Raw genomic sequence first — 13059 nt, 5'->3', positions numbered from 1 at the left:
CTTAACCAGGCCCAGGGTTTTCTGTTTTATTTTGTTTTGTTTCTTCTGGCGTTGCTACCCTTGAAGAAGGTCCAGGGGTTTTAGCTCTGCCATTTGTCTCTTCTTTTCCTTTCTGGTTATCATTGTCCTTGTTCAGTCTTTGATGTTGATCTTTCTTTTAGCAGTGTTGGTAGAGCACCTGCTGTATGCTGGCCATGATGCTAGAGCTTGGAGATCTGGGGCTAGTAACCACGGTCTGTGGCCACAGTGGCTGACAGTCTGGTGGTGGAGGTAGACCTCAAAACAGATCAGCATACTATGGTATGATAGGGAGCAATAAAGAATCGGGAGCCTTGGAAGCAGAGAGCAGAGGCTTTTCCTTGGGCTGTTTTCTCTGCCCAGCAGATCCTCTTTATCTTTCAAATCCTCTCTCAGATGGCAATTCCCTCATGAAGCTACCTTAGATGCCTTCTCCTAGAAGCTGGTGTTATCCTTCTGGAGATTTGGGGAGCGCTTCACAACCAGGGTGGTGCTTGAGCCTGATCTTATTGGCAATACAGTCCTTATCTAGGTGAAGAGGTGATTGGGGAGATTCAGTTTCAGCACACCAGGCAGAGGGAATGGAATGTACAAGTACTTGCAGGGAAGGAAGTGGGTTTGGAACATTCATGGAAGGGAGAGAATAGGCAGAACCCAGGACCAGAGGACCAAGGGCAACCACTGAAGATGCTAAGAAGAAATGACTAGAGTAGAAAAGGGAGAGCCAGGACTGAAAGGGATTCTGACATGCAGAGAAGATTTCAAGACATTTTTCTCTTCAAAAATTATTTATTGAGGTGAAATTTACATAACACAACATTAACCAAATTAAAGTGAACAATTTATTATATTCACAATGTTGTGTGACCACCACCTCCATCTAGTTTCAGAACATTTCAGCCACTCCAGAGTAAAATCCCTTATGCATTAAGCAGTTTCTTCCCATTCTTTCTGGCTGCGAGTGCCTGGAAATCACCAACCTGTGTTTTTCTCAATGGATTTCTCTCTTTTGAATATTTCATGTGAAGAGTCATACAATATGTGACCTTTTGTGTCTGGCTTCTTTTAGCATAATGTTTTTGAGGTTTATCTACATTGTAGCATGTACTTAATTCCTTTTTATTACTGACTAATATTCTGTTGTACAGATAAACCACACTTTGTTTATTTATTTATTAGTTGTGGATATTTGGGCTGTTTTTGCCTTTTGGCTATTGTGAACAGTGCTGGTATGAACCTGTATGTACATGTACTGAGTAGGTGTTTTTAATTTGTTTGGCTATTACAAGGTTATATGTAATTTTGTTTAACTTTTAAGGAGCTCAAGTTACTTTTATAGAGCCCAGCATTATCTCATGCACCAAAAAATCACAGACTAAAGATAGGCAGGTGGGTTTGGGTGAAAAGTCACTGAATCTCTTTGCATGAGCAGTTTTAGTGGAAGTTGGGTTAGGGAGGGCCCCTGACTGTAGTGAATGCATTGGTATCCAGCCTCGAGGCTTCCACAGGAGCCTCCAGAAAGTGTTGCTTTGAACAGGGTGCCACCTGCTCAGACCCTCCACAGTTTCTCAAACCATGCAGGAATTTTCCTCAGCTTACTTCTCCTACTAACCACTACGCATTGCTTCCCAGCTGAACTACATGACATGCCCTCTGCATGAGAAACACTTTGATACCTTTTCCTTGGGCTGTTTCCTCTTTGCCCAACAGATCCTCTTTGTCCTTCAAATCCTCCCTCAAATGGCAACATGCAGCTTCCCTGGAGGCCTTCTTCCAGCCACCCTGCTTCCTCCTTCCCTGAGCCTCCATTTCTGTTTGGGAAGACCACTCCTTGGGACTTTTCCTATTTCTCCTTGAGGGTCAACTGTTTCTGGTCCAGTTCCCAGACCCCTGCCTATCACTGAAGCTTTTCAAGGGGATTACCTGTGACTCCTACAGCTTTTGGCCCTATGCCTCACACACTTGAGTCCTCAGGAGAACTTGCATGTCATTGAACTTTCAGGAAACACCCACTTCCTGTGAGCTTTTTGGCAGAGTGGTCCTCTTATGTGGTAACTTTGTTTCTCCTTTGGTCAGTAGAGTGCTTGGAAAATGGGGTTATATTATCAAGAAGCTGTACTCCAAATGCTGTTGAAGTATCTCGTTTGGAACTTCTGGCTGTTGGCTGTCATCCAGAACCTTCCAGTTAGACCCAATTTGTATCAGTTAGTCCACAGAATATTGGTTGTCTATTTTCTCAAAGAAAACCTTTTTGAAGTTCTTCAGGGACAGTGGTATTTCTTCAAGGTACTTTTTTTTTTTTCTAGTTAACTAAGGCTTTAAGATCTAAATGGAAGTTGGGTCACCCTTGTATTGTTTACGAAGGGTGTGCATCAGTTAAAATGTTGACTGATGTGGGAGATTTTGGTGGGTGGAGCATTCTCTACATAATCGTTAAGCTTTCTGAATATACATGAAAATGATTTAAGCTCTTCCTCTTTTTTCCCCACCCTTCCTGCCTAGCTTTTATAAAAAGGCCTTCTTCCAAAGTCTATTCTCCTTCCCCCTCCTTTTCTGTCCTTCCTGTCTTGGGATCTCTGTGTCTGAGGATGATTTTTCCTGTGTAAGGTCACCTTTTTTTTCCTGGCAGGGCATGCAAACATTCATTTCTTGGTTTGGGGCAGCATTGGATTCTGGGAACGATATTGTGTACCTGCTTCGTTGATTTAAAAACTTTGATTTGGACAATTTTTGCTCTTTATAAGATTTGGTCATTCGTTATATTTTGGTGATTTATCTTGAGGTTGTTCTTTGCTTGTATGTGAAGCTCTTGCTTCCTTGACTTATTCCATACAGAGATGGTGGCAACTAGGAACTGATAGAGTGGTTCAGCAAATACTTACTGGTTTGATTTAATGTTTTGCTGACAAAAAACATTAAAAAAACAGCATTTTAAAGCAAAAAGAAAAAGTTTTATAAAGGTGTATTCAAATATATTTATCTAAGGCATTTTAAAATAGAATGGTCTTTCCTAAGTATAAAAATAATTTTATATCATGTTATCATGTGCATCTGCTCCTAGAATCCTAGAGCTTCTTGTTCAAGATAGAGAAGAAAATTTGTCCCTTGGTATAGTGATTGCATTTGATTGTGACATTTGGTCCCACACAGTTCTGATTTCCTATCCTCAGAGGAAGCCTTTGACAAGTTGCCTCAGTCTACGGTTCCTGAGATGCAGCGTAGTAATTTGGCACCTGTCATCCTGCAGCTGAAAGCGCTAGGAATTGACAATGTCCTCAGGTTCCACTTCATGTCGGTAAGTCCTGCCTGCTGTCTGGGGCCATAGGGAGGCTAGGGAGCTCACAGGGGGATGTCAGGACACTGTCGTAGGGCATGCTGTCTTTCTTTTTTTTCCCTACTCAGGTCATGTGTTGTGTGTCTGCTTTGCAACCAGGCCCTGTGCAGGACGTAGGGGAAAACAGCCAGACAAGGTAGCCTCAATTCCTGTTCTTATATAGTTCCTGTTCTTGTCTGCTGGGGAGTAGAGACAAGTAAGTGGGTAATTACAGAGCAGTGTGCCCAGGGCTCTGAGAGACAGAGGAAGTGCCCCCACCTTAGTCAATTGTGTCCCAGGTGAAACCTGAAACCCAAAGAGGATCTCACCAGATTGGGAGAAGTGGAGAGTTCAGGACAGCTAGTCTTTGTACAGGCCTAGATGCAGGAGTACCATGACTAGGGGATCCTGGAGGGTTTAGATAGAGCTGCAGGAAGACCCTTGTATCTGATTGCTTCTTGAGATGATTTCTAGGAGTGGAATGACTAGGTCAAAGAGCCATAGTCCTGTTGAGGGTCCTGTTACGTGGCCAGATTGCTTTACCAATGTCAACTCTAGCAGTGCATGAATGCCCACCTTGTGGTACTTCCATTGTGCCATGTTATCTTCTTTTAGTTTCGCTGACTTGATTGGCCAGAGAGAGAGAGGGGGGAAATTACCTTTATTATAATTATTTTTAAATTTCTCATAAGGTAGCTTTTTATAAAAACATTTATTAGTCAGTTTGTATTTTTTCTGAATTGTTAAGCTATTTATCTGTTAGAATTTGTGTCTATTAGTGATTTTCAAGAGTCCTTTGAATATTAAAGACATTAATCCTTGTCTATAATATTTCTTACAAATATTTTCTATTTGTATTTTATTTTATTTTATTTTATTTATTTTTTTTGAGACGGAGTCTGGCTCTGTCGCCCAGGCTGGAGTGCAGTGGCCGGATCTCAGCTCACTGCAAGCTCCGCCTCCCGGGTTTAAGCCATTCTCCTGCCTCAGCCTCTGGAGTAGCTGGGACTACAGGCACCCACCACCTCGCCCGGCTAGTTTTTTGTACTTTTTAGTAGAGACGGGGTTTCACCGTGTTAGCCAGGATGGTCTCGATCTCCTGACCTCGTGATCCGCCCATCTCGGCCTCCCAAAGTGCTGGGATTACAGGCTTGAGCCACCGTGCCCGGCATTTATTTTATTTTTTTAATGTGTAGACATTCTAAACATATTCACAGTAATCTATTTTTGCCTTTATGATTTCTTTGGCTATTCTTTTTTCTCTTTTTTTTTTCTGAGACAGTCTCCCTCTGTAGCCCAGGCTGGAGTGCAATGGTGCCATCTTGGCTCACTGCAACCTCTGCCTCCCATGCTCAAGTGATTCTTGTGCTTCAGCCTCGTGAGTAGCTGGGATTACAGGTGTGTGCCACCACGCCCGGCTAATTTTTTGTATTTTTAGTAGAGACAGGGTTTTGCCTTGTTGCCCCGTCTGGTCTTGAACTCCTGAGGTCAGGTGATCCACAGATCTGGGCCTCCCAAAGTATTGGGATTACAGGCGTGAGCCACCACCCCCGGCCTCTTTGGTTATTCTTGTGCTTATGAAATACTTCTTATATTTGGGTCAGTTAATACATATTCACTCATATTTTCCTCTAGAATTTTTATGATTTGGGAACTTTGTTTTTTCCCAACTGTATATGGTATGACAAGTCTGGATTCTTGGATCGGAAAGTCCCTAATGTCATATGTGATGGTAAAATAGGTGAATGAAAGACTAGAACATACAAATATCAACTCTCCCAAAGAAAATTGTGTACTTACCTTACCATAAGTATAGGGAAAATGGACCCTTTGTTTATTGGTGTAGAGTAGAAGATATTATAAAGAAACATAAGCAGGCTGAGCGTGATGGCTTATGCCTGTAATCCCAGCACTTTGGGAGGCCGAGGCAGGTGGATCACTTGAGGTCCGGAGTTCAAGACCAGCCTGGCCAATGTGGTGATACCCTGTCTTTACTAAAAATACAAAAATTAGCCAGGCATGGTGGCATGCGCCAGTAGTCCCAGGTACTTGGGAGGCTTGAGGCAGGAGAAACGCTTGAACCTGGGAGGCGGAGGTTGCAGTGAGCCTAGATTGTGCCACTGCGCTCCAGCCTGGGCAATAGGGCAAGACTCCTTCTTAAAAAAAAAAAAAAAAGGAAAAGATGAACAGTATGTGCCAATTTAAACGCTTATGAAAAGCCCCACATGTAAAATTAAAGAAAAACATGCAGTGACAGAAATGACAGATCAGTATCTCAAAAAATACGAAGAGTTTTTATACGTACATCATTCACAGTAAATATTCAATAAATAAAGCTAAAGGAAAAAAACAGCACAAATTCAAATTGTAACTATCATTAGGACATGTTGAGCTTCTCTAGGAGAGAGGTGACTGCACGTTGATATAGCTATAAAGGATGACTTTACACTATTTTTTTCTTTTTTTTTTTTTGGAAACAGAGTCTCACTGTGTCACCCAGGCTGGAGTGCAGTTGTGTGATCTCAGCTCACTGCAACCTCCGCCTCATGGGTTCAAGCGATTCTCGTGTCTCGGCCTCCCAAGTAGACGAGGCTCGGCTAATTTTTTGTATTTTTGGTAGAGATGGGGTTTTGCCACGTTGGCCAGGATGGGCTTGAATGCCTGACCTCAGGTGATCTGCCCATCTTGGCCTTCCAAAGTGCTGGTATTACAGGTGTGAGCCACCATGGGCAGTTGACTTTACACTAATTAAATGATTAAGTATAAAGAAAAATGGTGAAATCCAAAACTGCCACAATTTGGGAAAGTAAATTCCTCCCATGTTAACGCTGTTTCTGTCCCCATGGAGGACTTTCTGATGACATTTAATGAGCTGTAGAAATGCCTGCTATTTCTTCTCATAAAAATTTCTGCTGAAAAAATAATTCAGAAGAAGAAAAAAAGCTTACATATATGATAATGCTTATAGCATTTATATTAAATTTAAAAATATAAATAATGAAAATTATCGCAAAACTTTAGAACAGTTGAAAAATGAAAAAAAATACATACAAGTTTATCTTCACATATTTCCTTGTGGTTATTATCCCCTGAAATTGTGGTTTTTATGGTTGAAATTACAGACTACATATAGTTTTGTATATTTAGCAATGTTATTTACAATGGTGAAAAACTGGAAACAACTTAATTGCCCAGCAATAAGAAAATTGACTTCTTTATGGAGTATGATCGTCATCGAGTATTATGCAGCCATCCCAAGTAGTTACTGTGAAGTTTGTATGGGTGCAAGAAACAATGAAAACAGGAAAACATGTAGTGAGAAGACCACACTAAAACTATACATACACAGTAATTCCAGATATATTAAAACAGTGTTTCTGTATTATCCCAAATCAGTTGAGGTCATAGAGAAATACCAGTGAATGTGATTAGATGAAAATACTATGGATAAGATTTTTGTGGGGAGGGGGATAAGTTTTTTTTGTTAATTGACTGGAAATCAGGCCAGGAATTGAGTCAGAGATGACCTTGTTAGTTTTTTCTGTAATTGTTAAAAGCCTAGTTCAGAGATTGCTATTCCTGTTATCTCATCCACTCTCAGTATAAAAGATCCCAGAGGGTTTAAGCTCCTTCATTTAGGTGTTGTCCGTTTTGCCTCTTTGTAGAGAAAGATGTTGTAGGCACCAAGGAAGGGCTAGTGGATCATTTACATGATTTGCTCAATGTTGATTTGTTGAATCCTCTCTGTGTAGTGAATCCAGTAGGTTTAGTTCCTGCCCTTGTAAGTGTGTTCACCTGTGTGTTCAGTCACTACAACGTTTAAAATAGTTTAATTTTGGTCTTTGGCAAACAAAGTAGGGGAGGTAGACTGGGAAAAATGAGGCCTGAGTTCAGCTTTGCCACCAACTGCCTATATGACCTTGTTCAGATATCTTTTCCTTATTACAGTTCACTTTACTCATCTGTAAAACTGAGCTAAAACAACGTGATGATTAAAATACATTTGCTATGTGAATGCAATTATAAAAAAATGCTATGTGATTAGAAAAATGCAATTATGAATTTGCAATTATGAAAAATGCAATTAGAAAAAAATGCATTTAGACAACATGCTATGCAGTTTAAAAACGTACTATAATTTTATTACCTGGGTTATTAGAAACCACATAATTTAGAGAGAAAAAAATATGATGCCTGGCACTTAGGTGCTCAGTCAAGATTTGTAGAAGAAAAGGAGGTAAAGATCTGGAAAATCAGACTGAGGCTGACTACATCAACTTTGCTTATGAACTTTAGGTTCTCTAGAACTATTATTTTTTGAAATTCAAATTCAACATATGTTGCAGTTTCCAGACAGGGATTAAGAAAAAACAAATTTAGCGTATGTTATTTACCCACCATGGGGGCTGAAGTGGGTCTCTGGGGGATGCAAAGATAGATCATCCCCGAGTGCTGCAGTGTCCTGGGGCCCCAGTGTGGTAGAAGGTTGAGTCTGCGAAGTAAAAATTAGAAGTGTCTCAGGAGGGTTTAAGGAAAATGAAGAGGTAGTTTAAGATAGGGACCTGTCACATCTGATGGAGGGGAGGATGAGGGAGCGCTTTGAAGGGAAGTGTTTCATCAAGCTGAGCCGTAAAGGCCAAGCGGTACAAGGGTGCCTGGAACAACAGGAAGGACATTTTGAGAAGTGCCAACAGCATGAACAGAAACATGGAGGCTGGGAAGAATGGGGTATGGTAGAGGGGTGAGTGGATTTGAAAAGGAAACAGTCACATTTTAATGTTTGTTGCTCAAATAAATTGATTTAGAAAGATTTTTAAATGTTTTTTCCAGCCCCCTCCAGCACAGTCGATGGTTCAAGCCTTGGAGTTACTGTATGCTCTGGGAGGTATGCCAGTTTTTCTCATCGTTCTCTCTTGTTATTATGTGTTCTCTTTTGCGATATTAAAAGTGAGGTCATATTCACTTTAGGGCTCTTAGTATCTTCAGGAATGGGGTTGGTTCTCCCCTTATATATAATCCCCTTAATGATACTTTATTGAAATAGAAAGTTGGGACCATAATTAGACAGATGAAAGCTGATTATGACAGCCAGTATATAAAACATGCCAGTTCGTCAGAAGCTATTAATAAGAATCACCAGGGCCACACTCCTAAGAGACGTCTAGAGATCGGCAGTTCCCAACCAGGATGTCAGATCTTACCTCCCCAGACCTTTTTTCTCCACCTAACAACCACATCCTTAATCATGGCTCAGTATTCTCTCCCTAAATCCTCTTCATTTCATTCCTGGAGTTACTTGTGGAGAATTGGGGACATTATCAGCTTCTAGTATTGTTTGGGCAAGGAAACACGATGTTATGGGGGAACTTCTATTCACTTGTTGATTAAAGATGTTATTACAATTGCTTTTGTACCAACCTTAATAGCATTTATCTTGACATAGAGAAAATCATAGTCTGAATTCACCTCTTCGGGGAGTACTGTCTCTTCTGTGACTGGTACCACAAATGAATATAATTTCCAATTTGGAATTAAGTTTTAGTGGAGATTTTGCTTTTTGAGATTTATTTTGAGTGTTACTTTTTTTTAAATAGCTGTATTGAAGTATAGTTTATGTATGTTCACTCGTTTACAGTGTACAAATTCAGAGGCTTTTAGCATATTTTCATGGTTGTGCAACCATCACCACAGTCTAGTTGTAGAACATATTCATCACCCAAAAAAGAAATCTTTACCCATTAGCGCCGAACTTCTCATTCTCTTTCCCCTAGTCCCCTAGCCCAGGGCAACCACTATCTGGTTCCATCTCTAGAGAGACTTTTTATCTCTACAGGTGTGCCTTTTCTGGACATTTCATATAAATGGATTTGTATAATATGTGGACTTTTGTGATTGGCTTCTGTCTCAGTCTGTCTTCTGTTGCTATAACAGAATGCCGGAGGCTGGGTAATTTCTAAAGAGGTTTATTTGGCTCACGATTCAGGTGGCTGAAAGCTCCAAGATTAGGCAGCTGTATTTGAGGAGGGCCTCAGCCTGCTTCCACTCAAAGTGGAAAGCAAAAGGAGAGTGGGCAGGTGCAGAGATCACATGGCAAGAGAGGAAGCCAGAAAGAGAAACAGAGGAAGCCAGGCTCTTTTAAGAACCTGCTGTCGTGGGAACTAATCCATTACTCACCCTGGGTAAGGGCATTAACCTGTTCATGAGGGATCACCCTCATGACCCATACACCTCCCACTAGGCCCCATCTCCCAACACTGTCATGTTGGGCATCAAATTGCAACATGAGCTTTGGTGGGGACAGACTACATCCAAACCATAGCAGCTTCTTTCATTTAGTAAGATGTTTCCCAGGTTCCTTCATGTTGTAGCATATATTCGTACTTTATCCCTTTTTCTCGCAGAATAATATTCTGTTGTATGGATATACCACATATTTTTTATCCATTCATTGATTGATGGATATTTGGGTTGTTTCCATTTTTTGACTAATATAAATAATGCTGCTATGAATATTAGCATGTAAATATGGTTTTGGTGAACATTCCCACCAGCAATGTATGACAGTTCCAGTTTTTCCACATTGTTGCCAATGCTTGTAATTGTCTTTTGTGTTGTAGCCATCCTAGTGGGTATGAAGTGGTATCTTGGTTTTGATTTGCGTTTCCCTGATGAGTCATGATGTTGAGCACCGTTTCATGTGCTTGCTGCCCATTTGTAAATCTTCTTTGGAGAAAAGTCTGTTCAAATCCTTTGCCCATTTTTATTTGTGCTATTGTGTTTTTAAATTGAGTTGAAGTTCTTTATATATTCTGGGCACGTATTCTTATCAGATATGTGGTTTGTAAATATTTCTCCCATTTCTGTGGTTTGGCTTTTTACTTACATGTACTTACTTTTTACTTATTAGTATTGTTTGCAGTACAAAAATTTTAAGTTTTTGTGTGGTTCAGTTTATCTATATTTTTCTTTTGTTACGTGTGCCCTTGGTGTCATGTCTAAGAAACTTGCCTAACCTGTAGTCATTAAGATCTTCTCCTGGGTTTTATAGTTTTGGCGCTTACATTAGTTCTGATCCATTTTGAGTTACTTTTTCGGTGTGGAGTGAGGTAGGGGTCCATCTTCATTCATTATGTTGATTTTACTTCTCTGTGAATAGCCAGTTACTGATTTAAAAGAGCTCCGGTGATTTAAAAGACCTTCAGCTGGATTTACATAAGATCAACCTGGAGTGAATGTGTGTTGGAGGTTTCCACCCCCTCTTCTCCAGCATGTAATAGGAACCAAAAGCATGTTTCCTGGGCTGATCTGTAGTGAGGATGAGAGAATATTGACAGCATAGGAATTTTTATTTGGGATGGTTTTTCTCCGGTCAAACAATGAAATTTAAAATATTTCCTATTTCTTCAATAGCCTAAATAAGCTGGAAAAGGTAGAGGGAGCCCCCCAGCTTCATTTAATTTCAAGCTGAATTATCACCTTTAAAGAGATGTCTTATTGAACTCTGCCTTACTCTGAGGTCTTGCAGCATTTAAGTAGTAAAACAGTAGTCTGTATCTTGGGGGTCTTGGGAATCCAATACCTGGATGTTGGCGAGTGTTAGAGCGCAAGGAGGGCAGTTGGGGAGTTGAAGGAGTCAGCCCAGTTCAGCAAAATGCTCAGGAGGCAGTCACATGAACAGGGCTGGTGTTGGCACCAGAGGGATCTGGGTTAGTGTTTAGATTCCAGGTTGCTGGCCTCGTAGTTGCTCATTGTTGTTCTCATGCTGCTAATAAAGAGACACCCAAGACTGGGTAATTTATAAAGGAAAGAGGTTTAATGAACTCAGTTCCACATGACTGGGGAGGCCTCATAATCATGGAAGAGCAAAGGCATGTCTTACATGGCAACAGGCAAGAGAACTTATGCAGGGGAACTCCCATTTATAAAACCATCAGATCTTGCAAGACTTATTCATTATTATGAGAACAGTACGGGGAGACTGCCCCTGTGTTTCAGTTATCTCCACCTGGCCCCGCCCTTGACGTGTTTACAATTCAAGGTGAGATTTGGGTGGGGACACAGCCAAACCATATCACTCATGTAGTTTGAGAAGAGCACAGGACATGGGATGCCATCAATGCCATCCTGGCACATCTGTGGCCTGTCCTGTCCTGGAGGTGGAAGAAAGTCCAGACAGTGAGGGGACAAGGGAGATGGCAGAGAACCAGGAGAGTGGGGGGCCAGAAGCTGGCGAAGGGTAGTTCCAAGAAGCAGCGGCCAGCAGAGCTGAGTGCTGCCGAGGCTGTTAGGAAGATGCCTTGCGTTTGGCACTACCCGGTTGTTAGGTTGTTGGAAAGAGTGGTCTCTTTGGAGTAGTGGGAACAGGCGAGGCTGTTGTGGCTTGGGGAGAGGGTACAAGCAGAAGGCTGCAGGACATTTCCTTATAATTAAGTCCTTGAATAGAAGTCTTTAAAAGTATCAGTGTTTAAAAACTGGGTATTCAAGAGTTCAGTGGAGATCTTTTCTTCTTTTAATGTAATAGCACTTTAGTGTCATGGAGTTTGGTAGTGCATGAATCACCTTTTGGATACTTTCTTCTTTTTAGCATATATTTTCTTTTATTCTCTCAACAACTATGTGCCTTCCAACACAATGGTATCTGCCTTCTGATTTCTTTTGTTGTTCTTATGGCAGGTCTGGACAAAGACTGTCGCCTGACTGAACCGCTCGGCATGAGAATTGCAGAGTTCCCTTTGAATCCCATGTTTGCCAAAATGCTGCTTGAATCAGGTGGGTAGAGCCTGATAGCTTGAATTGATTTTATTTGGACTGTCAGAGGTGTTGTTTGCCGGAATTCTGAGCACCCTGTGGAAGAGGGTACAATATGGTAAAAAAGTATATATGTATCTGTAACGTAACATTTATTGTTTTAACCATTTTAAATGTGTAGTTCTGTGGTACAAAGTACGTTCATATTGTTGTATAACCATCAGCACCATCCATTTCTAGAACTTCTTCCATCTTCTCCGTTGAAACTCCATATTTGGTAAACACAAATTCCCTATTCTCTCCTCTGCCCAGCCCGTGGCAACCACCACTACTTTCTGTCTCTGTGAATTTGACTACTCTAAGAACCCTCAGAAGTGCAATCACACAGTATTTGTCCTTTGTGACTCTCTTGTGTCTGTTAGCATAATGTCTTCCAGGTTCATCCATGTTGTAGTATGTGTTAAAGTTTTCTTCATTTTTAAGGCGGAATAGTATTTTTTTGTATATCTATACTATGTTTTGTTTATCTGTTGACAGACACTTTGGTTGCTTCTAACTTTTGGCTGTTGTGAATAATGCTGCTATGAACATGGATACACAAATATCTTTTTGAGTCCCTGTTTTTACGTTTTTTGGGTATATAGCCAGAAGTGGAATTACTAAATCATGATAATTCTTTAATTTTTAAAAATTTGTTTTTAATTAACAAATAATAATTGTATATATTTATGAGATACAGTGTGATGTTTTAATCTATGTACACATTGTAGATTCAACCAAGCAAATTAACATATTCACCAACTCACCAACTTATCATTTTTTTGTGCTAAGAATTTGTGCTAAGAATGTTAAAATTCTATTCTTTTAGCAATTTTGAAATATACAATACATTATTATTAACTGTGGTCACCGTGCAGTGCAAAACCTATTCCTCCAGTCTAACTGAAACTTTGTTAGTTTCAGTTAGGGGATCTCCCAGC

The 13059-nt window shown here is 40.5% G+C and overlaps 1 protein-coding gene across 8 annotated transcripts in view; it reads left to right on the top strand.

Moving 5' to 3' along the window:
* DHX35 (DEAH-box helicase 35) overlaps positions 1-13059 on the top strand; it is a 102546-nt gene that overhangs the window by 45825 nt on the left and 43662 nt on the right. For all 8 annotated transcript variants that reach the window (XR_012089429.1, XR_012089424.1, XR_012089423.1 and 5 more), the window contains 3 exons: positions 3189-3313; positions 8162-8216; positions 12005-12100. Coding sequence is in view for 2 of the 8 variants with exons in the window: in XM_073006614.1 (XP_072862715.1) it covers positions 3189-3313; positions 8162-8216; positions 12005-12100 (276 nt within the window). In the remaining 6 variants the exon portion in view is untranslated. The remainder of the gene's footprint in view (positions 1-3188; positions 3314-8161; positions 8217-12004; positions 12101-13059) is intronic.

Source organism: Chlorocebus sabaeus, chromosome 2, assembly GCF_047675955.1.
Source record: "Chlorocebus sabaeus isolate Y175 chromosome 2, mChlSab1.0.hap1, whole genome shotgun sequence".
NCBI classification, from domain to species: domain Eukaryota; kingdom Metazoa; phylum Chordata; class Mammalia; order Primates; family Cercopithecidae; genus Chlorocebus; species Chlorocebus sabaeus.
This window is presented reverse-complemented; position numbering and strand designations above follow the sequence as displayed.